This window comes from Staurois parvus, unplaced genomic scaffold (genome assembly GCF_062004578.1).
Source record: "Staurois parvus isolate SC_StPar_1 unplaced genomic scaffold, SC_StPar_1.0 ptg000299l, whole genome shotgun sequence".
In the NCBI taxonomy this organism is placed as follows: domain Eukaryota; kingdom Metazoa; phylum Chordata; class Amphibia; order Anura; family Ranidae; genus Staurois; species Staurois parvus.
In genome coordinates, this window is record NW_028318095.1 from 14,920,292 (window position 1) to 14,946,324 (window position 26,033).

At 42.6% G+C, this 26,033-nt stretch overlaps 1 protein-coding gene across 1 annotated transcript in view; it reads right to left on the bottom strand.

Moving 5' to 3' along the window:
* Positions 1–17,997: 17,997 nt before the first annotated feature.
* The window catches only part of COL8A1 (collagen type VIII alpha 1 chain), a 162,624-nt gene continuing 154,588 nt past the window's right edge, over positions 17,998–26,033 (bottom strand). Inside the window, exon 5 of the mRNA XM_089682951.1 lies at positions 17,998–25,035. Within this exon, the coding sequence (XP_089539077.1) occupies positions 23,123–25,035 (1,913 nt within the window). The 3' untranslated portion in view covers positions 17,998–23,122. The remainder of the gene's footprint in view (positions 25,036–26,033) is intronic.

Genomic DNA, 26,033 nt, shown 5'->3' on the forward strand with positions numbered 1-26,033 from the left:
CATCCCCATATCATGATGCTTGCGCAACCATGCTTCACTGTCTTCACAGTGTACTGTGGCTTGAATTCAGTGTTTGGGGGTCGTCTGACAAACTGTCTCCGGCCACTAGACACTAAAAGAACATTCTTACTATCATCAGTCCACAAAATATTGCGCCATTTCTCTTTAGGCCAGTCAATGTGCTCTTTGGCAAATTGTAACCTCTTCAGCACATGTCTTTTTTTCAACAGTGGGACTTTGCGGGGGCTTCTTGCAGATAGCTTGGCTTCACATAGGCGTCTTCTAATTGTAACAGTACTCACAGGTAACTTTAGACCTTCTTTGATCTTCCTGGAGCTGATTGTTGGCTGAGTCCTTGCCATTTTGGCTATTCTTCTATCCATTCGAATGGTAGTTTTTCGCTTTCTTCCACGTCTTTCATGTTTTGGTTTCCATTTTAAAGCATTTGCGATCATTTTAGCTGAGCAGCCTATCATTTTCTGCACTTCTTTATATGTTTTCCCCTCTCCAATCACCTTTTTAATCAAGGAACGCTGTTCTTCTGAAAATGTCTGGAACAACCCATTTTCCTCAGAATTTCAGAGAGAAATGCACTGTAACCAGCATGTACAACATTTGCTGCCTTCCTTCCTTAAATAAGGGCAATAATTGCCACCTGTTTTTCAAAGAATGAAGGACCTCACTAATAGAACTCCACACTGCTATTATTTTGAACATGCCCCTTTCAATTAGTGATTCAATTACACAGAATCAGCAACAGGCATGTCATGACTGTTGGGTCTGTTGGATTTCTATTACTCTACTACACCTGCTAGTAAATTATTTGTCATGTAGAAATATCATTTCTACCAAAAACAGTGATTGATCAGGTTAGTGATGTCTGCCTGCTATTATTTTGAACACAACTGTATATGTGGATTGGATGTGGTTTGAACCGCATCCAATCTGCATGACATGTGAAATACCATTGCTTCCTATGGTGCCTGTTCACATATGTCCGGTGCACTGGCGGTGCAGTTTCAATGCAGGTTTTAAAAAGAGTCATGTCCGATTTCTGAGCAGTGGCTTCAGGTTCAGGTGCAGATTACAGGCTATTGACTTCTATGGGAACCGTTCCTCTACCGCAGCAGGATAAGATCCTGACCTGAACCTGATGTAAACCTGACATGAACTGCTGAACAACTACTGTATCAATTAGCTGTGAAACCTGAGCTTCAATCTACACTGCACATGTGTGAATTCATAGACTGAGTTCACACTGATGCGGTCTGGAATTCGCAGCGTTTGTGCAAATTCCACACTGCATCAGAATCACACCCTGGGTGTGACTACCTATGCGATCTGATTCTAGTGCGGACCCAAAAAAGGGTCCTGCACTTTTTTGGTGTGGATGTGGTGTGATTTGAGCCATACATGGCTCAAATCGCACTGTGCACAATTCGCAAGTGATTTGCACAGAAATGCGGTGTGGTTCAGTGCAGTGTGAACCTAGCCTCAAGGGATAAAACATTGGGAAATGTGCATGTACTGCAGAGATGCACTGAATATTTTTTTCTCATATTGCCTTGATGTGCACTTTAAAGCTGAACTCTGGGATAAAGAAATATTGTCTAAATACAAAAATCCTGTGTGTTCCTACTTGAATCTTGGTGTGCTTCATGTACTTCTCCCAGATCTGTGCAGCATGGGCAGCACAGTGGCTAAGTGGTTAGCGCTTCGGCCTGGGAGTACTAGGGTCGTTGGTTCAAATCCCAACCATGGCACCACCTGCCTGGATTTTGCATGTTCTCCCTGTGCCTGCGTGGGTTTCCTCTGGGTACTCTGGTTTCCTCCCACACTCCAAAGACATGCTGGAAGGTTAATTGGATCCTGTCTAAATTGTCCCTAGTATGTGTATGTATGAATGTAAGTTAGGGACCTTAGATTGTACGCCCCTTTAGGGTTAGGGACTGATGTGAATGTACAATATATATGTAAAGCGCTGCGTAAATTGATGGCGCTATATAAGTACCTGAAATAAATAAATTTGGCATGAAATGTTGCCACTGTACAGACACTGCTGCTGTCTCTGTGAAGGGTGACTCGTCTGGTCTTTGTTCTCCCCTCCTCGTAGTCTTCTGCAGGCAGCCTGTAGTGGGTGGGGCCTATTGGGTCCCTCCTACAGCTCTGCTCTCAGTACAGGCTATGTACAGCCCACTGGTGATGTTACTTTTATTATGTAATAACTGGGTTTACAAATGTATTTGGTGAACATTATGTGCATTTACGTCCTTTGCGGCTACTGAGGATTATAGCCAAGCGGTATTAGTCCCAAAACCAAAAATGTAATATATTTGCATTTTACCAATCAGATGTGGGGGCTGCATTTGTTTTCTATTTTTTTAGGCTATTTCGCTCTATTTTTACTTGATGATGTGACCAATAACACACTTCTTTGTTTCAAAGTGCCTCCAGTCTAGATGAAGGAGCACAGGGGACAGCTTTGGACAGCAGCATTGTCGGTCTGTGGGGGAGGGGAGTGTTATGTGTACTAGGAGATTTAAATACACTAACAAATTGAATCCAAGCTCCAGCTAACACTTTATGAACAGTAACATTAAACAGTTTTTTTCCCTTTTGGGATAAAGGTTTTACATAACATAAAAGCTGATCACTGTAAGCACTTCTGCTTGTGCTAAATGGTTTGTTTCATCCCTGTAAATGACAGATTTGCAAGAGAGCTTGTTCTTTTGAAAAACAGACTCACTGGCTGAATCACAAGATGAAATTAAAGCAAAAAAGTCTAAAAAAAAGACCTCACATCTAAAAATTAATTAGCTTAATAAGCTGCAATATAATGTTTGCTTTTGGGTTTAATACTACAAAAACAATAAAAGTTTTTGTACTTGGAGTTCAGCTTTAAAGCGATAGTTAAGGCCCTTTAAAAAATAAAAAAAAATCTTTCCTCTGCCATTTAACCACTTGCCCTCCTGAGGATTTACTCTCCTTCCTGACCAGGCCAGTATTTGCATTACGGCGCTGCGTTACTTTGACAATTGCGCGGTCATGCAATGCTGTACCCAAATGAAATTTAGGTCTTTTTCCCCACGAATTGAGCTTTCTTTTGGTGGCATTTGATCGCCTGTGCATTTTTTATTTTTTGCACTATTATTGACAATTTTGAGAAAACACTATATTTTACTTTTTGCTATTAAACATGTCCAGTAAACAAATCAAATTTATGCCAAAATGTATTCTGCTACATGTCTTTGCAAAAAAAAAAAAAAATACCAATATGTGTAAATTTATTTGTTTATGTGAAAGTTATAGCGTTTACAAATGGTAAATATACTGTTTTTTTTTCTAACTAGGAATGGTGGTGATCAGTGACTTATAGCGGGACTGCAGTGGGAATTCTGACACTGGTGGGAACTGACTTGGTGTCACTGCCATCCCCAGTGACACCAATATAGTGATCAGTGCTAATAAAAAGCACTGACACTATACTAATGGCACTGGGCAGGAAGGGGTTAACATGTGGAGCGATCAAAGGGTTAACTGTGCTGTTTTACTATATGAGCTGTGCTATGCAGAGCCATACAAAGCAGTATGCAGGAGCTGACAGGGGAGAGATCTGTATTGTTTACATACAGGCCTCTCACCCATCGGAAATCCTCGAAAGTCGCTGGGTGCCCGGTGATTGACAGCCGAGGCCGCGAATGGCGGTGCGGGTAGGGCGCGTGCATGCCCCCTACCCGGAACAGCAAAATCACACCTATATATGTGATTTTGCGCACCCGTGCTGCTCTGTAGCAGTATTTTTGCTATAGAGCGGTGCGGAAGTGGTTACGTTTTCTACACCTCTGGATCTACCGATAATTTTGGCTTTTGATTTTCATGGAAGATGATCTCAAATTTATATTTTTTTTTTTTTTCTTCAAACTCAATTTGAATTCTCCAGATTTTTGAGCGGTTTACTTTATGTAATGCATGATTGGAATAACTGAAAGATTGTTTCTAGAGAATATGTTTATATATTGTTTCATGTAAAGTCTTAATAAATCTTGTAAAAAAAATAGATTTTAAAAAACACTGAAGCACATTTGTTCTGTATATATGTAAACATGAAAATACAAATAAAGGTTCCTCTTTAAACCTTCCATTAATTGTGGGAATTATTTACACAGCGTTTTGTACATAAGGGTTTTCATCAATCCCAATACATAGCAGGAAGCCATTTTGTCCATGAAGCCAAAGGGGAATGTGCTGGAAAAATGCCCAGAACAACCAGTTTATTTTGTTTTTCTTGTGCTTTTTTTTTTTAGATATGTTGACCCAGATGTCTCTTTTGCTATATGTACAGTTGTGCTTAAAAGTTTGCATACCCTGGCAGAAATCGTGAAATTTTAACATTGGTATTGAAAATATGACTGACCATGCCAAAAACTGTCTTTTATAGAAGGATGATGATCATATGAAGCCATTTATTATCCCATAGTTTTTTGGCTTCTTTTAAAATCACAATGATAAAAGAAATCACCCAAATGGCCCTGATCAAAAGTTTACATACTCTGGAATTTTTGGCCTAGGTACAGACACACGGGTTAAAATGGCAATTAAAGGTTAATTTTTTTCCTCTGTGGTGTTTTAAATTGCAATAAGTGTTTGTGTATAAATAGTTAATACGTTTTTTTTTTTAGTTCTACGTGAATGCACTGAGCAGGCTAGATACTAAGCAATGGGGATCAGAAAAAGAACTGTCAAAAGATCTGTGTAACAAGGTAATGAAACTTTATAAAGATGGAAAAAGATATAAACAGATATCCAAAGTTTTGAATATGCCAGTCAGTACTGTTCAATCACTTTTTAAGAAGTGGAACATTTGTTAGGGATACAAAGAAAAACCCACAAGTAACCTCAGGATAATCAAAGGCTGCTCTGTGGTTGTTTTATTACAAAGATACTTGAACAAAAATGAGCTGCATGATCAAATTGTCAGAAGCCTTTACTGCGCCTATGCCACACAAAAACCCAGTGAGGCATGGCAAGGTGTTGTCGGGTATATTATTGGGTATGTGGTGGCTGGATTTGTTTTCTTCTTTCATAAAGGGCTTTTTCCCCTTTATGTGATCTTGCGAATAACACACTTTATGTCCACAATTATTTCTCTACTTTATCTCTAGGGACCACCATGATTGTCACACATGTTCCATTGCATGGTGGATTGATAGGACTAGTAGTTTACACAAGAAAGATGAGGATATTTTTGGTTTCATTTCACAGGATGTGACAAGGGCACTGCATTTCTGGCAGGATCAACATTTATTTTCTGTACTTGCTGAAAGTGTGAAAAGTAAAATTAACTTAGCCACCACATTTAAGGACTGGTAATCCTTTGCCATTTGCATAGCATAAAAATATTTAAAACTTGACAATTACCATTTTTCTTGATCTCTTCTGAAAACACCAAAACTGAAAAATCAGAACTCAGCTTTCCCTGTCTGTGTGATGTTAAGCAGGGTTCTGGAGCGTTTACCCTAATTACCCTGTCAGTATCAATTGTAAACTAAATGTGCACACTGCCTGTCCTAACAAAGGGTGAAAAACATCAGGGCTTGGGTTCTGCATTGTAAGTTAAAGCTCTTTTAAACCAATCTGTCCCTATAGAGTCCCTAAATAAGCACCTTTTGAACAGTACAAGCTGCGAATAGAGTCCTATGTATAAACCTGCACACAAGGCCTTTTCCTCTCTCTCTTCCTACTCCCAACTCTTCATTGTTTGCACTTGCTAATGCCTGGGCCAAAGCAGGGCCATGTTCATGTGACTGCAACATTAAGGCAGCACCCCAAATTAGAAGCAGGCTGTGACGGGTACTGTGTGGGTGCTGGCATTGGGGGACTAGAAGTACAGACTAATTTCGGAGTCAACCCGTTTGGGGTCTCCTCCTACGTAAGTCTCCTGCCGAAAGGGGAGATATGTGACGGAAGTCACTTTGGGTGGGGGGCCCATGGAACCCAGCTCATTTTGGAGAGGTGGGGAGACCCCTGTCTCAGCTCCCCATATCCCTATTATGTGCAAGTCACCCTGTACCTGTTAGGGGTACAGTGATCTGTCCTAATATTGTGTGGGCTTTATGTGGCTGCATCCCATTGTTCTATTGCCTGTCTTATTTGGGAACAAACTATTATGGGATATATGTGTTTTTGTGTATTAGATTAGTGATGGGGGGGGGGTCTCCAGCAGCCCTCCCTCCCGATGGGACTGCTGGTGTGAAGTTTGTATACCTGTGTGTCTCCTGTTACTAAATGTAGATTGCCCCACCCTGTGTCATTATGCAGGGAGGGGGGATTGTCCCCTAAGTGTATATATCTTGTATCTCTGTTCAAATAAACTAGACTACCTCCTGGTTTACGTCAAGACTGGTGTTGTCTAGTCTTATATGGTCTGCTGTGGTGTCTGTTGTCGGTGTTCGGACAGGGAAGCAGTAGTCTAATGGAAGTACCCAAGTGCAGGGATCGGTTCTGTTACATTGGTGGCAAGCGGTGGGATTGTGCTTCCAAGCTGTGAACACGCCCCAAACCACCACCAGGATTCAAGATCAGGAAAGTAGATGTCGGTCACCCCAGCAGAGATATGGACCTGGCATCAGAGTTCCCGGGGCTGCTGCGGATCGTTCTTGCAACATACCCCAGGACTGTGACTGCGGATGAGTACCTGGAGCTCAGCCAGCGGATTCGGGTGGTGCTTTGGAATGGAGCCCTACAGGTTGCTGGTATGTACAAGGGCAAATGCTATCCAACCCCAGGGCAACTGGCCAGGGACCATCGGAAGTTACGGATGTGATTCCTGGGAAAGCAACCCCAGGAGCAATTGGTGACTGAGTTTGACAGGCTGGACTAGCAGGAGATAGAGCTGGACAACCGATATTGGGCTCTGCAATGGTACGCAGAGCAGAAATATTTAGGGGTGACAACAGAATGCTCTCTGGAGGGATATGACTTTGGTGGCCCTGGATTGCTGTGGGAGAGCCTTATAGATCATTTTGTGTTTGGCGATGGAGAACCTACTCTTGAGGACCTGCGAGAAGACAGAGAGGTTATGCTCGGTCTCACAGGGGTCTCAGAGCTTCAGCCAGATCTGGAATACCTGCTGATGAAAGAACAACATCTGGAAAGGGCATACAGGCAACTGCTAAAACATGTTCAGCAGCATGACCAAGAATCGGCAGTGGAAATTCCAGAGATTGCTGTCCCCAAACCTGAAGTGCTGACAAAAGGGCAGAGCTCTGCTAGCCTCTGCCCAGCACTGGTAACATCTTCTGGGTTCCACAGACAGGAGATGGTAAACCCCTATTCCCAGACACCAGTTCCAGAGACTGGGGATTTGATAGACTTCTCTGCTGAGGAAAAACAACCTGGTAAACCTCCAGCAGAAGAGCTGACAATAGGGCCAAACATTGCTGAACTCTGCCCAGCACTGGTAACATCTTCTGGGTTCCACGGACAGGAGATGGTGAACCCCTATACCCAGACACCAGTTCCAAAGACTGGGGATTTGATTGACTTTTCTGCTGAGGAGGAACTAGCCAGCGCACCTCCAGCAGAATAGCTGGCATGAGGGCATGGCGTTGTTGACCTCTGCCTACAACAATCAGCAGGAGCTACAGGAAGAGGTTGCAATCGGCACCTCACAACTGCAGCTTGAGCTGATGTCTGTGGATGGGACTTCGGTCTCCACTGACACAACCCCAGAAAAGGGTCTGGCATTGGGACAGGAGGATGTCAGCCTTACTTTGAGAACACTGGGGGATGTCCATCAAGTCCACGTGGATGAGACTACAGTCACCACCTGGATACCCCAGGGATGCTGGGCAGGTGGCCCAGATCCTCAACAGCATGATGGAGTCGGCCCAGCCACCCTGTCTTCTCTCCAGCGGCTGAGAGGGCTTCAGGAAAAAGGACCAGTCCGTACTTCTCAGCGGCGGGTATGTTCTACGAGAGAGGCAGAGGTTGGCTGGGTGAGTAATGCTTTGTGTGGGACAATTTGCTTGGGGTACTGTGTGGGTGCTGGCATTGGGGGACTAGAAGTACAGACTAATTTCGGAGTCAACCCATTCGGGGCCTCCTCCTACGTTAGTCTCCTGCCAAAAGGGGAGATATGTGACGGGAGTCACTTTGGGTGGGGGGCCCATGGAACCCAGCTCACTTTGGAGAAGTGGGGGAGACCCCTGTCTCAGCTCCCCATATCCCTATTATGTGTTAGTCACCCTGTACCTGTTAGGGGTACAGGGTGATCTGTCCTAATATTGTGTGGGCTTTGTTATGTAGCTGCATCCCATTGTTCTATTGTCTGTCTGGTTTGGGAGCAAACTATTATGGGATATACAGTTGTGTTCAAAATAATAGCAGTGTGTTGAAAAAAGTGAATACAGCTTAAAATGCTTCTAATAGCTTTTATTTCAATACACACAAATGCATTGGGAACACTACACATTCTATTCCAAATCAAAACATGAAGAAAAATATATCAAATTTGTGTTGTTCCTCTAAAAAAATTGAAGAAAAGTGAATATTAGACTGTTCAAAAAAAATAGCAGCGTTTGTATTCTTCTTTACAAACTCAAACATTCACTATATAAACTGAAAAATGTTTGAAGATTTTGCTTTGCTATGAATCACTTAATTAATATTAGTATAAGCACTGTTTCTGAGAACTGCTGTACATCTGTGTTGCATGGAGTCAACCAACTTCTGGCACCTGTGAACAGGTATTCCAGCCCAGGATGATTGGACTACATTCCACAGTTCTCTATTTCTTGGTTTTGCCTGAGAAACTGCATTTTTTGATGTCACCCCACAAGTTTTCTACTGGATTAAGATCCGGGGATTGGGCTGGCCACTCCATAACGACAATCTTGTTGGTCTGGAACCAACGTGTTGCACGTTTACTGGTGTGTTTGGGGTCGTTGTCTTGTTGGAACACCCATTTCAAGGGCATTTTCTCTTCAGCATAAGGCAGCATGACCTTCAAGTTTTCAAGTATTCTGATGAGAAACATCCCCATATCATGATGCTTGCGCAACCATGCTTCACTGTCTTCACAGTGTACTGTGGCTTGAATTCAGTGTTTGGGGGTCATCTGACAAACTGTCTCCGGCCACTAGACACTAAAAGAACATTCTTACTTTCATCAGTCCACAAAATATTGCGCCATTTCTCTTTAGGCCAGTCAATGTGCTCTTTGGCAAATTGTAACCTCTTCAGCACATGTCTTTTTTTCAACAGTGGGACTTTCCGGGGACTTCTTGCAGATAGCTTGGCTTCACATAGGCGTCTTCTAATTGTAACAGTACTCACAGCTAACTTTAGACCTTCTTTGATCTTCCTGAAGCTGATTGTTGGCTGAGTCCTTGCCAGTTTGGCTATTTTTCTATCCATTCGAATGGTAGTTTTTCGCTTTCTTCCACGTCTTTCAGGTTTTGGTTGCCATTTTAAAGCATTTGCGATCATTTTAGCTGAGCAGCCTATCATTTTCTGCACTTCTTTATATGTTTTCCCCTCTCCAATCAACTTTTTAATCAAGGTACGCTGTTCTTCTGAACAATGTCTGGAACCACCCATTTTTCTCAGAATTTCAGAGAGAAATGCACTGTAACCAGCATGTACAACATTTGCTGCCTTCTTTCCTTAAATAAGGGCAATAATTGCCACCTGTTTTTCAAAGAATGAATGACCTCACTAATAGAACTCCACACTGCTATTATTTTGAACATGCCCCTTTCAATTAGTGATTCCATTGCACAGAATCAGCAGCATGCATGTCATGACTGTTGGGTCTGTTGGATTTCTATTACTCTACTACACCTGCTAGTGAATTATTTGCCATGTAGAAATATCATTTCTAGCAAAAACAGTGATTGATCAGGTTAGTGATGTCTGACTGCTATTATTTTGAACACAACTGTATGTGTTTATGTGTATTAGAGCTTAGTGGGGGGGGGGTGTCCCCAGAAGCCCTTCCTCCTGATGGGACTGTCTGCTGGTGTGAAGTTTGAATACCTGTGTGTCTCTTGTTACTAAATGTAGATTGCCCCGCCCTGTGTCATTACACAGGGAGGGGGGATTGTCCCCTAAGTGTATATATCTTGTATCTGTGTTCAAATAAACTAGTCTAAATCTTGGTTTACTTTAAGACTGGTGTCGTCTAGTCTTGTATGGTCTGCTGTGGCGTCTGTTGTCGGTGTTCAGACAGGGAAACGGTAGTCTAACGTAAGTACTCAAGCGCAGTCTGGAGTCGGTTCCGTTAGCAGGCCATAAACCCTGATGCATTTGTACAATAACCAGTGGCTTTACTGTATGTGTCATATCGTTTCATGATACACCCATTTGGAATGCGACATTTTGAAGGAGGCACCTTAGAGCAATGTCCCGTTGCTCCTCCGAATGATAGTCACAGGTTCTGTGAAAACCCACTTGCGTGCACAACTTGATTAACTCCTCCTGTACTTGAGGCTAGGTCCCTAGGGTCTCTGCCATGCGGATTCGGTTCTGTTTACTGGGGCACTTGGGAGGTAGGCAGCAAACCGTTTCCCTCACTATGCATTAGATCTGTCACCCATGCTGAAACTGCTCTCCCACTGTCTGTCATCCCTTTTTCCTTGGTTTCCCATGGCAATGGCATGTTCTCTATTTCACCCCCATTTGTGTGCATACAGGCTCTGTTCTTTGATATGCCATTACCACCATGCACCTGTCAGATCCATAGAACGGGATTCCCCAGGATGCGGAGTCTAAGTCCAAGTCTGCCTTTTCACCAGAGCCCCTGATGGTGGGGATGGACTTGGTGCAAGACTGAAACCAGGTCGCGACCCCTGAGTGCACCCAACTGTGGTAGAGGGGTCCCGCCGAGGGTATGTGCCGGGGGTGAGCCTGATGTGAAGAGGCTGACAAGTCCAGGTCTCGAGCGGGATGGATTGATGACAGTCAGGAATGAGCGTAGTCAGACTAGCCGGGTCGGTAACGGTGGAGGCAGGTAGGTACCAAGCAGTAGACAGAGAGTAGCCGGGTCATGAGCCAAGGTTCAGCAATGGGAGGTCCAATAGTAATATAACAACAGGCAGAAGAGTAGTCAGGGACGAGCTGGGGGTCACAGCAGGAGAAGGTCAACACAAATCAGGACAAGCAGGATCGGCAACAGGAACACACTTCAGAAACACAGGTACAGGAACTAGACCTTGCGGCGACCTGATCACCGCCTGGCCAGTTTAAATAGTGTCCCCTGCACCATCATTGGTGCCAGGTGCGCGAGTGCGCATGCGCGGCCGCTATTGCCGCCGCCGATGCCCAGGTCCTAGTGCCTGCACATTAGTGTGCCTAGGAAATCTGCGCATGCGCAGACCTGTGTGCCGCGGCGAGACCCGCAGTCCCTGACAGTACCCCTTCAGAATAACTTCAGACCAGGCTTGGGAATGGTTAACAGAACTTTACAGGTAATTTTTGCATTGGCACAGTCAATCAGTGCACAAGTCCAAAACTAGCATCTCTAGGCTACCCAGGCATACCTCAACAGGTAGGAGTCCATTTCTGGAAGGGTACATTACTGGTAGGTTCCCTGGTGTAGGCGCTGGCGGGTTGCTATTCGTTACATCTTCGTGCGTGGACTCTTTAACTTTGTTCAGATACGTTCCTCTCAGTTCCCACTTCTCGAACTAGCCTTTCCCCTATTTGTACCACAGGGTGGACAGCAGATCTTGAAATAGCCCAAGAACAAAGCAGACCCACATTAACAATTCCCCACCTGGGCAGCCCAAAATTTCTAACGACGACCCAACTTGTAGGCACCTCTCTACAACTAGAAAGGTATGAAATATTGTTTTATTGGGATGATCCCAGTGCTGGCTGGACATGAACCTGCACAGGGGAACCAGCTGTATGTGTGCATCTGCCGCTATGGTACCTCCTCTTGGCCGAGCTTTGCGTCAATGAGATGGACAGTTGCTTTCTACAGCCCTACTGGTGATGGATGTGAGCTGTTCTATGCCTGTCTCATGTGGAGTACAAGGTATTTCAGTGTAAGTGTGCTATTTTAATTATTTTAATAAATAATACTCCCATTTTAACTGGATCTCTCACTCCTGTCCTATTTTTATACAAGTGTTGATCATTCCAGAGAGGCTGTGTTCTACATTATGGACTTTCTCTGTACATAAACTGATTTCCCCCATCCATTTTTTGCTTGGAACTGTAGGCTGATGCTGTACTGTATGCTTTTTGGTTTGATTTTAACATTTGGCCAATGGAATAGTTAAATATTTTTTTACATTATTTTTGGGTATGCTGTGTGATTGGGAACAAACATATTAGCTGCAAAGGTGGAAATAATATTTTATGATGTTTAGAGTAAGAGAAAAAAAAAACAATCTTCTGAGTGATCAATGTACATTGCAGGAATTTTAACAAACTGCAGATTTCTACCTGTTTCTGCTCTGAAAAAAATAGCTGTTTCTTTCGGTGTCCAAGATGGCGGCGGGAGCGGTCGCATAGGGGGTGAGCTCTACCGCCTCTTATAATAATCCATGTACATCCTGGACATAGCTGGGTCCCACTGACTTGAGAGACCTCTGTGGATGTCAGCCACTGATTACTGGGGGGACCGGTCTCTGCGGATCGCAGCCTACAAGACCCATCACAGCCTACACCAGGCCCGGACTCTGCCTGCGCAATACCCAGGCCCAGCGGCCAGCACTTTGGCCCCGCTGACATTGGGGACCCCCGCGGGCTGCGCCTGTTGACCAGAGGGGTGATTCAGGCCAGCTGGAGCCCCATACAAGGATCCGGAGGATCGAGGTCTTGCGTTGTATCGCCGATTTGAAGACAAGCAAACGTCAAGGCCCCGATGGCTGCACGGCTTTGTATTATAAGAAACTGGCTGATGTTCTAGTCCCTCACCTCGCAACCATGTTTAATGCGGTGAAAGGAGGTTCAGCCTTTTCCCCCCACTTGCTGACTGCTAATGTGTTTATGATTCCAAAACCGGACTGGGACATTCCTCTTGGGCGAATTATAGGCCAATCTCTCTTATCAACATCAATATGAAAATCCTTACAAAAATTTTAGCTACTCATTTGATCTCTTTTCTTTCTCGTCTGATCAAAAAAGATCAGGTGTGCTTTGTCCAACATAGGCAAGCAGGGGACGCAATCAGACGAATTTTACAGCTACATCAGGTTCACATCCGCAAAATTGAACTGATGCTCTTATCCTTGGACGTTAATAAGGCCTTTGATACCTTATCCTGGCCTTACCTCATGTCGGTCTTTCACCATTTTGGTTTTGGTCCTTCGTTCTTGCATTGGATTTCATCGCTATATACATGCCCTCAAGAAAAACTTAAATACTATGGTTTTGAGTCCGCAACGTTTTCAATTGATAGGGGAACTAGACAGGGTTTCCCGCTCTCTCCCATATTATTCATTTTGGCTTTTGAACCCCTGGCACTAGCTTACCGTATGCATCCTGATATTAAAGGGCTAGATGTAGCTGGTTTTCAGCATAAGTTGTTGTTTGCGGACGATATATTGTTGTCGGTTACGATTTCGGGGATTGCTCTGCCCAACCTATTGGCAGTTCTGGACTCCTTCGCTGTTCTTTCAGGCCTTCATGTCAACCCCGCTAAATCTAAAGTCATGTCTATTACCCTTTTTCCATCGCTGCTGGCAGCTCTGAAACATTTTGTTTTCTTTTCAATGGCTTTCAGCCTTGCCATATTTGGGGATTAAGCTCACCCCGTCTTACGAAGGACTTTATCAGGCTAATTTCCCTTCTGTCTTTAAGGATTTGATGGAGATGTTGTCTTGGGCTCATCTCCCGCTTTCGTGGTTTGGCAGAATTAATGCAATCAATATGACTTAACTCCCTAAATTATGTGTTTCGGGTTTTACCGGTCCCTTTGCATATATTACGCATTCATCAACGGAAACTTCTATCTTTTATCTGGGGCTCCACATGTCCTAGAATTAATAAAAGAATTATATTTGCCTGTAGGACCGAGGATGGACTGTCTGTCTCTAATCTTCATGCTTACTACCTAGCGGTGAATATTGCTCCACTAGCCCATCTTCACACGTCTTGCAATATTCCCCTGTGGGCTACTGTGGATCTGATGGACTCCCACCCGACACCACTTTCTTCTTTGCCGTGGCTTCCCCGTTTGTCACCCTTCGCCTCTTAGTCCGACATTAGCGCACACGCTTCGACTTTGGGACTCCATTAAATATTCCGGTGGTCTCATTTCTGCTCACTTACCTTTGATACGTCTACTCTACAATCCATTGTTTTCTTGACACACCTGGACAGTTTGCATGGTGGCCGGCTCATGGCTTCTATGATGTGCACTCCTTGCTCTCTCCTACTCGGATACTTACTTTTGAGACTCTGCGTTCTTCTTATGACATCCTGTTGAGGGAGCATTTTGGCTACCTTCAACTCTGTCACTTTCTTAATACATTATTACAAGCCCATTCGGGACCCTATAGGCTGACTCCCTTCGAAAGTCTCTGCAGGCCTCATGCACCAGGCTTGATCTCTCTCTCTCTATTATTTCTTATAGGACACCCCCGATTCACTCTTATTATCAGCAGTGGCAATCGGAACTCGGGGGTTGTCTAGATCAGCAAGACTGGTGGATGATGGCTCAAGCGTTGTCTAAATGTTCAAGGGATGTTATTTTAGCAAATGCCTACAAGATCCTTTACAGATGGTATTATACACCTGCCCAGCTGGCTTGTTTTATCCCCTCATATTCTCTGACTTGCTTTCGGGGTTGTCAACAAATAGGCACCATGGCTCGTATTTGGTGGACTTGCCTCAAGGTGTGTAGACTATGGATTAGGGTCTATGCTAAACACAGATATCAAGCGCAACCCATATGAGGCGCTGGTTATTTAAACCATTCGTAGGCCTATTGCGTCCTGAGCGGCAGCTGGCATCTCATCTATTTATGACTACCAAATTAATGATCGCGAGAGCTTGGAAAACCCCTCTTCTTGGCTTTGCGGCCATTAAGAACCGGATAAATTTTATAATGGTTAATGAGAAGCTAACGGCCATGCTGTTAGACACCCACCCAAAGTTTTTGCAGATCTGGTGCCCCTGGATTGATGTGGCTCAACCGTCTAAATTTGACCAGACCCTTCTGTCAATATAAAACTTTCCTAGCGCGATCCCCCTGGAGCCCGTTTTTTGTCATTACTATCCTTGTTTCTTCCTTCTTTGCTATTTTTTTCTCTTTCTCTCCTCTGTTTTTGTTAGTCTTCATGCTATTTGCACTGATTGTAATACGCCTAGAGAATCGTACCTGCAATGTTTTATATACCTGTCGGACTTTCTTGAGAGTCCTTGGTGTAGAGTACTGATGTGCATCTACTGAGGCTCTGTGCTCTGCTTTTCCTACCCTCTGTATGTGATTTTTGATGATTATCTTTGGCCTTTGCCTACTAGCACATTGGCCATTACTTATTTGCTGTCAACGCAATTTATAGGGTTTTATTCCATCCTATAATGTATTGTGTTTATGTACTCAGTTTCTCTCTGTGTCAATACTTCAGTGCATTTGTTATGTCCCTCATCAGAAGAATTGTATACCTTATTCTTTTGTGTCAGTGATCTTGCTTTTGACTGTTTCTTTGTTGTTGTGTTGTCTATAATAAAATCCATTGTAAAAGAAAAAATAGCTGTTTATTTATAGAATGTGAATATGAATGGGAATTACTTTTTATTATTTAATCAGCTGATGCATGTGCAGTGTTCTAGAGAGGAAAGTTGCAGGGTCTGCAACCCTTTTTGGGAGTATCTCACCAAATATGAATTTTTGTTTCAGAGGTTGCCTAAACTGTGACTTGTATCTTAATGCAGATTTCTGGGAAAATCTGTGAGCCAGTCACACAAACAGAAAGTGATATTTCTGGGGATGTTATTTACACCAGCTTTGTCAGAGAAAGAAATTTACCTGAAATTGCAGTGCTGCTGATTGAAAAGGAAATATATTTTTTAATAACATTCAGTTACATCATGGCCAAAAAATTGTGCTTTCTTATATGTTTTGTACTGCTCTTGTGCATGTTTGATTGTGTTCAAGTGGTAATGCTGTACCTACACTATGGTATTTTACTATATACTAATTCACAAGTGTATCTCCTTTTTCTCTCCTATTAATAAAAAAATATTGAAACTAAATTACAACATGGCTTGTGTAATACGTTTTTTTCTTGTGGAAGTTGAGTTACCCTTTAAGGTAAGGACTACTGGCCTATGCTGCGATTGTGTACGTTTGGAGTTCCATAAATGCTTGCATTTATAAAAAAAAGAATACATCTAATTTCTCTTTTTCCAAGTTTGATTGGACAGGGATATTTGTAAAGGCTTTCTGATATTCATAGTTAAGACTGAGTGATTTGATCATCTTATGGTGCTGTATCCTGTTACCTCACCACTTGTTCAGTGAAGATCCTTATTGAATTAGTTGGATATAAGGAAAACACTTCACCTGAAATGTGTATGCATTACACCAGGGGTCCTCAAACTACGGCCCGCGGGCCACATGTGGCCCGCCGAGGACATTTATCTGGTCCGCCGGCAGGGGCGTATTTGCCGTGAGGAAGGGACACTAAGTACAGGGGCGGGCAGGGAGCTGCTGCTCCGTGTCCCAGTCCCACGACGATCCAGTCCAGGAAGCGCTGCTCCTTCATTCACTCCGGCCACTCCCTCACTCGATGTTCGCGCTGCCGCTCGGCTCCGCCTCCTCACCGGTGATTGAGCGCCAGAACGGTAGCTCAGTAAAGGCACACAGGCGGCCAATCACCTGCGAGGAGGCGAAGCCCCGCGAACATCGAGTGTGGAATAGGCCGGAGTCAAGAAAGACAGCTGACAGGTAAGTGTGCCGTGCAGATGGTGCTGCTGCTGCAACCAGGTATGCTGGCTGCAGAAGCACCATGCTAGAACAGGGGTCAGCAAGTTAAGTGTCATTGGTGTCAGTGGGAGGAATAGTGCCCCATCATTGGTGTCACTGATACTAATGATGGGGCATTATTCCTCCCACTGACACCAATGATGGGGCACTATTCCTCCCACTGACACCAATGATGGGGCACTATTCCTCCCCCCACTGACACCAATGATGGGGCACTATTCCACCCCCCACTGACACCAACGATGGAACACTATTCCTCCCACTGACACCAATGTTGGGACACTATCCCCTTCCCCCACTGACGGGGCACTATTTACCCCCCCACACACACACTGACACCAACGATGGGGCACTATTCCATCCCCACACACACTGACACCAACGATGGGGCACTATTCCTCCCCCCACTGACACCAACAATGGAGCACTATTCCTCCCCCCACTGACACTAATGATGGAGCACTATTCCTCCCCCCACTGACACCAATGATGGAGCACTATTCCTCCCCCCACTGACACCAATGACGGGGCACTATTCCTCCCACTGACACCAATGATGGGGCACTATTCCTCCCACTGACACCAATGATGGGGCACGATTCTTCCCACTGACACCAATGATGGGGCACGATTCTTCCCACTGACACCAATGATGGGGCACGTTTCTTCCCAATGACAACAATGATGGGGCACTATTCCTCCCACTGACACTAATGATGGGGCACGATTCTTCCCACTGACACCAATGATGGGGCACTATTTCGCTCCATAAAACACACTTGGGGGGAAATGTCTGTGCATCTTATGGAGCGGCCGGCCCAGTATTCCCGCCACCGTTGTATGTCTGCAGTCTCTGGTCATCTCCTGTACTGTGTCCACATTTGTTCATAGTTTTTTGTTTTTTTTTTAAACTATAGTCCGGCCCTCCAACAGTCTGAGGGACAGTGAACTGACCCCCTGTTTAAAAAGTTTGAGGACCCCTGCATTACACCATAGGTTCCCTTTTAAACCTACAAATTTTAACGTTGCAAGTCAATAAGCCACCACCAGTATTCAAGGGGAAAATCTTTATTGTTCACCAACATTCTTTAGAAACAGTTTCGTTTTTGCATCTTCTACATTGAAAACATTCTCTCCTTTGCAGGCTAACTCCACACTGAAATAAACAGCAGTATCTATCACGCTCACATATATATCAGTGTAGATTTGTATTGCCTCCGATCCCACAAGGAAACAACATTTTAAGGAACAAAAAAAATTGATTTTTATCTTTACATTAAGTTAAACATATTTCACTTTATAAGTTTAGCACCATTTTCAACGTACAGTATTTAACAGTCTTCTGTGCATTTCTTGAGGAAGTCTGTTGAGGCAAATGTGACTTGAGTGATTTTTTTTTCCATTTTTTTTTTAAACAAAAATAATTTACTGTAATATTTGCTCAGATATGGTCATAGTAGGAAACCAACTGGGGTTATGTAAATATATATTTTGAAAACATTCTAGCCTATCAGATGTAAAATTAGAGCCTTGTATCATTAACTTGAAAACACATCTGTATTTTTATATATTAAAGCATAAGTAAAAATATCTGCATTTTTTTTTTAGGTTTTTCGTTTTCCTTTGTTTTTTTTTTTGTTTGTAAGCTTTTGTAATGTAGTGTGTTCCAAATAAAGAACTGTTTGAATGTTCTATAGATAAGGTGAGTATTAAAACCACGTTTAAACAAATGTTTTCTCTTTATGTTTGTCTATTGCAAAGTATATGATGAGTGGGGTAGCATAGTGATCATGTTGAATGCTCATTGTCTATAGGAGGTTAGTGATGTCTTGCTAGCAGCATTTCTATAGCATTTCTCTAAAATCTTACCATGTGAAAAAAATATATATTTGCAGCATACACAGTACATACAAAGTAGTACAGAAAATGATCACACACTCCTTACCTTGGCAAATCTCCTGAACAGTGCACTTTACTTCTAACTTATATTGCTATTTAAAATGTTACATAAGTGAATTTATTCTTTACGTAAAACCAGTACTGTGTTTTATGGACCAGTTAACTTTAGAATTGTCTGTGTCTTGTGTCCTTGACAAAGACTGTACCCAGAAGTACATGACAATCCAGTGATTTCACATGGATCCAAGGCTCAAGGATTGCGGTAACCTTTAAAGGCACTTTGCTAAAACGTAGGACATCCTGGCTGTATTCTTCACTAACTGGAGTTCCTGACTCAAAAAAGTATGCTGATAAGGACCTCTAACTTCTCTGATTTGCATACTTGACTAACAAAGTCTCTAGGGAACATGTTACAATAACAAGAAGGCAACAAGTATCTTTACGGAGAGGGCAGCAATGCTAAAATGTCAGCAATCATGGAGTTCAGAAGCCATTTTTGAGAAGTCTCGTTGTAAAAGTTTTGGTTGCCTTCTAGTTTTCCTGGTACTGCTGGGGCAGTGATAATGAGACTGCCATGCATGGCTCTATCACCCCAAGCTTCCAGGATCTTGTATCCCAGAAGATCAATACACTTAACGAGACTATCAATTCAGTTCTTACAGGAAATACAGGTGTTTTTGGAAAACCAAAGTATCAATTGTTAATATTTATAAATGATTAGACTATTGCAGTTCCCACTCGTAATAATTACATTATACAATTTAAAAACAAAATAGGATATGAAGTTAAGAGTCCCTTAAAGCCCAACTTGATGCATGGTGTTTTTTCATTTTTTTTAAACACGTAAAAAATTCTAGAACTCCTGTTTTAATATTCTCTTGCTTGATTTGCTGTTGCTAGCTTCATCTTCACATTGTAAGCAGCTTTTTTTTAGCAAATAGTTCTATTTTTAGATACTGCTGCACTATGTTTTATTCTATTTGATTTCACATGGCTTCTGAGTATTTTGCGACATTGCGGACGTGAGATGGTGTTGGGTTAAAGAGAGCCGTCCTTGGAGTTCCTACATACTAGGTTTTATGTGAATTTGGTAAGGTGCATGATCTGAAGGGTGAGGAGTATTGCGCACCAGGGTGAGGGTACACATTACATGGGTGAATGAATCACAAATATAATGTGGGTGTATTTATGTAGAGGCACTTATTTTATTGATATAAATGACTACACTATGAGTATTTTTCTTTTTGGGCAGTTCATTCGGTAAGTAGATCAACAAGTGAAGAACAGAGGAAGGATAATATGCATAAATGTAAGAATTGTTTGGATGATGGTAAGAGTAGAGGTGGTGGACACCAGAGTTTTTTCATGTGGTGGAGATAGGTTTGGCACAGTAGTATAATTTTTATGTGAGTATGATTATTTGGTTTATTAGTCAATTTACTAGAGGAGATTATACTGTATAAAATATATATATTTTTACATGGTGGGAGAGAGACACGTTGGAGTCAAATTGGATATCTACGTATAAGAGAAGACACAAGTGTATGGACTGAAGGGCTTAATTAGATTCATCATCTGGTTAGAGCATGGGGAGAATATAACAAGTTCAGCATGGAATTTTTCCTGTGAAAATTAACTTTTAAAAATTGTGGACAGCACTGAAAGCACTGGTATCCATATAATATATATGTTTTTAAACTCCCTGAGCAGCTGCCAAAAATGAACATCAGTCCCCAGCTTCACCGAAAAGGTGTCCATGACCCTCACCGATTCTGGTGTTCTACCTCCACTAACTTCCTTTGCTTTGCCATTCACAAAGCACAGGCTGTGATGAATCTACTGTTGTGCTTTGAATATGGAAAACAGAGGAGGCAGAAGCAAAACATTGGAACTGGTATCTGCCACTATCACCTTTCTGGTGCATCTGGGAGCCAGAAGTCCAGTTCCTGGTGTACTTTTCAAAAGCTGCTCAGTAAAGTGTAGGGACAGCTTATCAAATAAGAAAACACCAATTAAACAGATGTTATAGAAATTTTTAAAGGTTCCTGGAGTTGGGCTTTAGGGTCAGAGTAGAAAAAAACAGAAGCTGATATAGGTATCTATGATTGATGTATAGTTTGCAAAGACTGATAGGCAAGTGATTGTTCAATATTTGGGAATGTTTAATGGTCCATAAAGCACAGTAACATAGGTCTAATAAAAAAAGGATTCTACTTAACAAGTACATATACATTCTGTACAAACATACATTGCAGATCCCCATGTCACATTAACATCTAGGAAGTGTAAAAAACTGAGCATGAAAAAAACATAGCAATGTGGTCCAAAGCAGGCAGTAGGATGCTCACTTTCAGTACCATTCTGACCCCCCAAAAAAACCCCTGGAATCTTGTTATGGGCCACACCTCAATGTTTTCTTAATAATAAGCTACATTACCACGAGTTCACATGCCGTTCTAATACTGTGACTTTCTGCATTTTTTTTTGACCTGTGCACCTTTCAAGAAACAGAAAGCAAGCATAAGGGGATGCCTTATTTATTGATTTTTTTTTTAATTTTATGTCTAAAAATATATTTAAATGAAAAAGATCATCTATTTTAGCCATTCCATTGGTCCTATCGGATGTGAGCATTTTAGGAGCTCTGTAAATTTGAAAACAAAGGATTTATAAAGCACAATTTACTTTACTACATTCTGACAATATAACACAAATGACTGGAAGTTTTAGGATTGTGATCATGTCTCCTTTTTAAACTTCATAACTGGGAAATATAAGAAAATAACGTAAGCTTCTGTTCTTTCTAAAAACATCAGTGCATGTTTTACTCACTTCTGAGTTTGGTATGTCATTTGAAGAAAAGCGAGTAATGAATTGTTCATTAAGAGAAATACCTTCCTTTAATCCCCTCTTTTATATATATTAGAGCTGTTCAGCTCATCCTACTGCTTTAAAGTAGACCTATACTCATCAAGATGGACCAATTAAGAACAGAATGGCTGGACTACCTTTCCCGGATAAAGTTGTGCTCCAGACTTTCTCTGTTGGTCACATAACCAAAAGCCTGGACATGTGGTCAATTGGAAGGGGTCTACTTACCAAGATTTACACAACCTTCCCACATTCTGATCGAATCTAATGTGAAACTTGGTTGAAAACATTGATAAATAGATCTGGAAGATCAGCAAAACTAAATCTGATCTTACCTTTCTACACAAGGTAAATACTTAGACTTTTCATTATGAGCGCAGCACTGGATGATGCCTGAAGCAGAAAGTTTTCAAGGAAAGGCAAGTATTCGGGATCTGGAGTAATGTAATAATTTATTGTTTTACTATACATTTAACCATCCCAACATAAGTTAAATTTAGCATTTGAGAAATAGGCCATCTTTAAAACCAGCAAAGTCACTGATGCAGGCAAACTGACACCGACTTGGAAGATATATCTGAACACCAGGGGTCGGAGGCCTGGGAAAATTTCTTTGTGACAGATTCCTTTTAAAGAGGAACTCCAGTCAAAAAACAACACATTGTAATAAATATGCTGTATTAATACCTGGCTGCCTGTGTTTTTTGCATATATTAGTAGAAAAAAAATATTATTGCCTCTAACAAACCCCATTTAATGTCATTGCCACCAACTTTTGCTTGTTTGAATTTTAGACGCAGACTTTGAACACAGTGTTATTTGATTCAACAGTGGACATATTAACAATGAAATACTAGGTTTTCTGCTCAGCTGTAGCACTGATATTATTACTGGGCCTATTCAAATACACATTAAAATATATCAAATGCATTTAACAAAAATCTGAATAATGTATTGATAGTGTTTGCCATGATTGGAGTTCTGCTTTAATGACAATTTCTTGAGTCTGGGAATTGTTTCAAACATAAGTCCTCATTTCACATTTGCTGTTTTTCCCTGTATTCTATGTAGAGTAATTTTAAACTGTAGATTTGATGGATTAGTACTGGTGTCTGCTAGGATCCTCATGTGCAATATGTGCCAAGACGCTTTTCTATTAAAGAAGGCAGCACCAGTCCACAATGTCAAAAAACTCTTCACTCTGAATATAATGTGCATAGTAGGATAGAAGATGAAGCCTGGGTAAAGGATGGTCCACCTGCCAGTCTGTGTTAGTTGTCACCTCAGAGGCTTGGAACATATTTGGCAACATTTTTGCCACTGGTAGCAGAGGGTTTAAGGCAGTTATTACTGATATAAAAAAGTAAAAAGCCAAATTAATTTAAGAGTTTTTATCATTATTGCCATTCACATTGGATATAATAAATATCCGGAGAATGATGAGTGGACATACTGCCCAGCGTAGAGTCCAGATGCTTGATCGGAGGGCATTTGAATGTATACTTTATCCCCAAGCATCAGTGGGACCACTGCACTGCCTGAAGCTTGGTCTAGGTAGCCCTTCTTATATTCATCATATGTGTACATTAATGGTTCATTGTTCTTATAGAGTGCAACCCAAACGTTTGCTCCTTTGCAATGGACATGGTAAGAGAAGTAGTAGATACCAGGAATTTCACAAGTAAATATGCCAGTGTGTGGATTGTAGCCTTGTCTACCATTATACAGCAGTCTTTCAAATTTGATAGGTTCTCCTACTGGAGGGAAGGCAGTGGTCAGTTCAGCTGTGAATGCTGGCATTTCGTGAATAGGCACAGTGCCTCCCTTCTTTCCTGTGTAACCTTGATAGGATTTTACTCCATCAATTGCAGGCCCCATGTTTGGTAAATACTGTCCCATGCTTTGTGGTGTGGGTGGGATTTCTGCAGGAAGCCCGGGTGCACCCGGTGGCCCAGGAGGACCTGGCAATCCACGTTGTCCTGGAGGCCCTACTGGCCCTGGTTGTCCTGCAGGACCCTGGGCTCCTGGTATACCATTCTTCCCCATGCCAGGTAGACCAGGTGCCCCAGGTGCTCCTGGCTCTCCTTTTGGCCCTGGAAGTCCTGGAGGTCCAATTGGGCCACTTGGTCCTGCAAGACCAGGAATTCCAGTTGGTCCTTGCACACCTTGGTCACCAGGCATTCCAGCTTCTCCTTTGGGTCCAGGAAATCCAGGTTGACCTGGTGGTCCAGTTAAACCTTTGTGTCCAGGTTCTCCTTTTGGGCCTATTGGTCCTGGTAACCCTCTAAGTCCTTGAGGCCCCACCTCACCTGGAAATCCTTGTTTGCCTGGAAGCCCCTGAATTCCTGGTTCACCTTTTGGTCCTGTTGGTCCATCAGGGCCCCCATTGCCACGATCTCCTTTGGGTCCAGGAAAACCAGCAACACCTGGTGGTCCCATAGGCCCAGGCAGACCTGCAGGCCCTGGCTCACCTGGTTGGCCTCCTATACCTGGTTCACCTACATGACCTTTTTCACCTTTTGGTCCCATCGGTCCAGGTGCCCCACCAAATCCTCGGTCTCCTTTTATCCCAGGAAAACCTGGCTTACCAATTCCAGGAAGACCAGGAGCTCCAGGTAAACCAGGAAGTCCTTGGTCACCTTTCACACCTGGTAATCCAAGTTCACCTGGAAGACCATCTTGGCCTGGTTTTCCAACACCCGGAATTCCCGGTGGACCCTGAAGCCCAGGTGGACCAACTGGTCCTTCCTGCCCAGGTGGACCTTGTAGCCCAGGGTTTCCTTGATGCCCCTTTGGTCCAGGGAAGCCATTCATTCCTGGTTTACCAATGCCAGGAAGGCCAGATGGGCCTGGGGGTCCTTGCAGTCCAGGGGGGCCTTTGAGTCCAGGTAATCCAGGAACCCCAACTCCCTTATCTCCTTTTGGGCCTGCAATTCCGGGAAATCCTGGTGGTCCTTTAAATCCTGGCTCACCTTTCGGCCCTGCAAGCCCTGGTAAACCTGGTTCACCTGGTTTACCAATGCCTGATAAACCTGATGGCCCAGGAGCTCCCTGTGGTCCGGGCTGTCCTATTTGTCCATACTCTCCTTTAGGTCCCTGATCTCCCTTTGGACCTGCTATTCCAATGCCCCCTGGTTTTCCTGGCATGCCTGGCATTCCTGGCTTGCCCATACCTGGAAATCCAGGTGGGCCAGGCGGACCGGGGTTTCCTTTTGCTCCTGGCATTCCTTGTCCTGGAGGTCCAGCAGGTCCTGGTGGTCCTCTTGGTCCAGGTTCACCAGGTGTGCCTTGTTCTCCTCTTCTGGCAGATAATGGAAGTTCTGGTAAAATAAATAAAAATGTTATAATAGTCTGTAAAAAAAAAAAAAAAAAAGTGGTAATGGTATGGCCAAAAACAGTCAAAAAATATTTGTTTCTCTTCTTTACCTAAATGTAACTACCTTTAGTCTTAAGGTATGTGTACTTTGAACAAGTGCAACAGATGTACATTTACCAAGACTTAAATTACCAAAACAGTATTAAATCAAAATGGTTCTTTCAATACCAGTAATAAACATACACTCAGAAGGGAAAAAAATGTATGATATAGTCTTTTAGTGTTTCCTGTTGTCTACTGTTCTGTTTTTACCTAACAATCTAACTTGTTATCTTGAACTAACATCACTTAAAATCTCAACCATACCGACTGTTTTACACTTTGAAATCATTCTGGCACTTTTGAAAAATCAGAAATTTCTGATTCTATGTCAGCACCACCTGCTGGTGAAATCTGGCTTCTTCAGTCACATATAATGAAATTCCTTTAAATAGTAACGCAGTATATGACAGTCCTTTAAAGGAAGGGTATAGTGTTTTTGTGTGTTATCTTCAAGACTGGAAATGTAAAAAAAAAATATTGTCTATATTAAATTAGTTATGATGTGCTAACAAGATGCACAGTCTTCCCCCACTCCAGTTCTAAGCAAGCTGTACAAAGTTTCAATCAAACAAAGGCAGTCAGAAAGTGAGAAATTACAGCTGAGCTTTCTAATTACCCTTTGCAAACACTCTATTACAAAACCAGCCTGCAATTATTGTTTTTTTTTTTTTGTTTTTTTTTATAAATTTTATGCAAGAATTAAAAGCTAAGATACACAGTTTATATACAAGAAAACATGCAAAACAACCCAAAAACTGTAGAATAGGGTGGGACAGCTATCGTTAAGGAGAAGCCTGTGGGGTGACCTTTCTCGGCATCAGAAATCCCTATAGTTACTAATTCACCAGTCACTAATCTTAGTTACTAAGTAAATACTGCTTCAACAATGACTACTGTTCA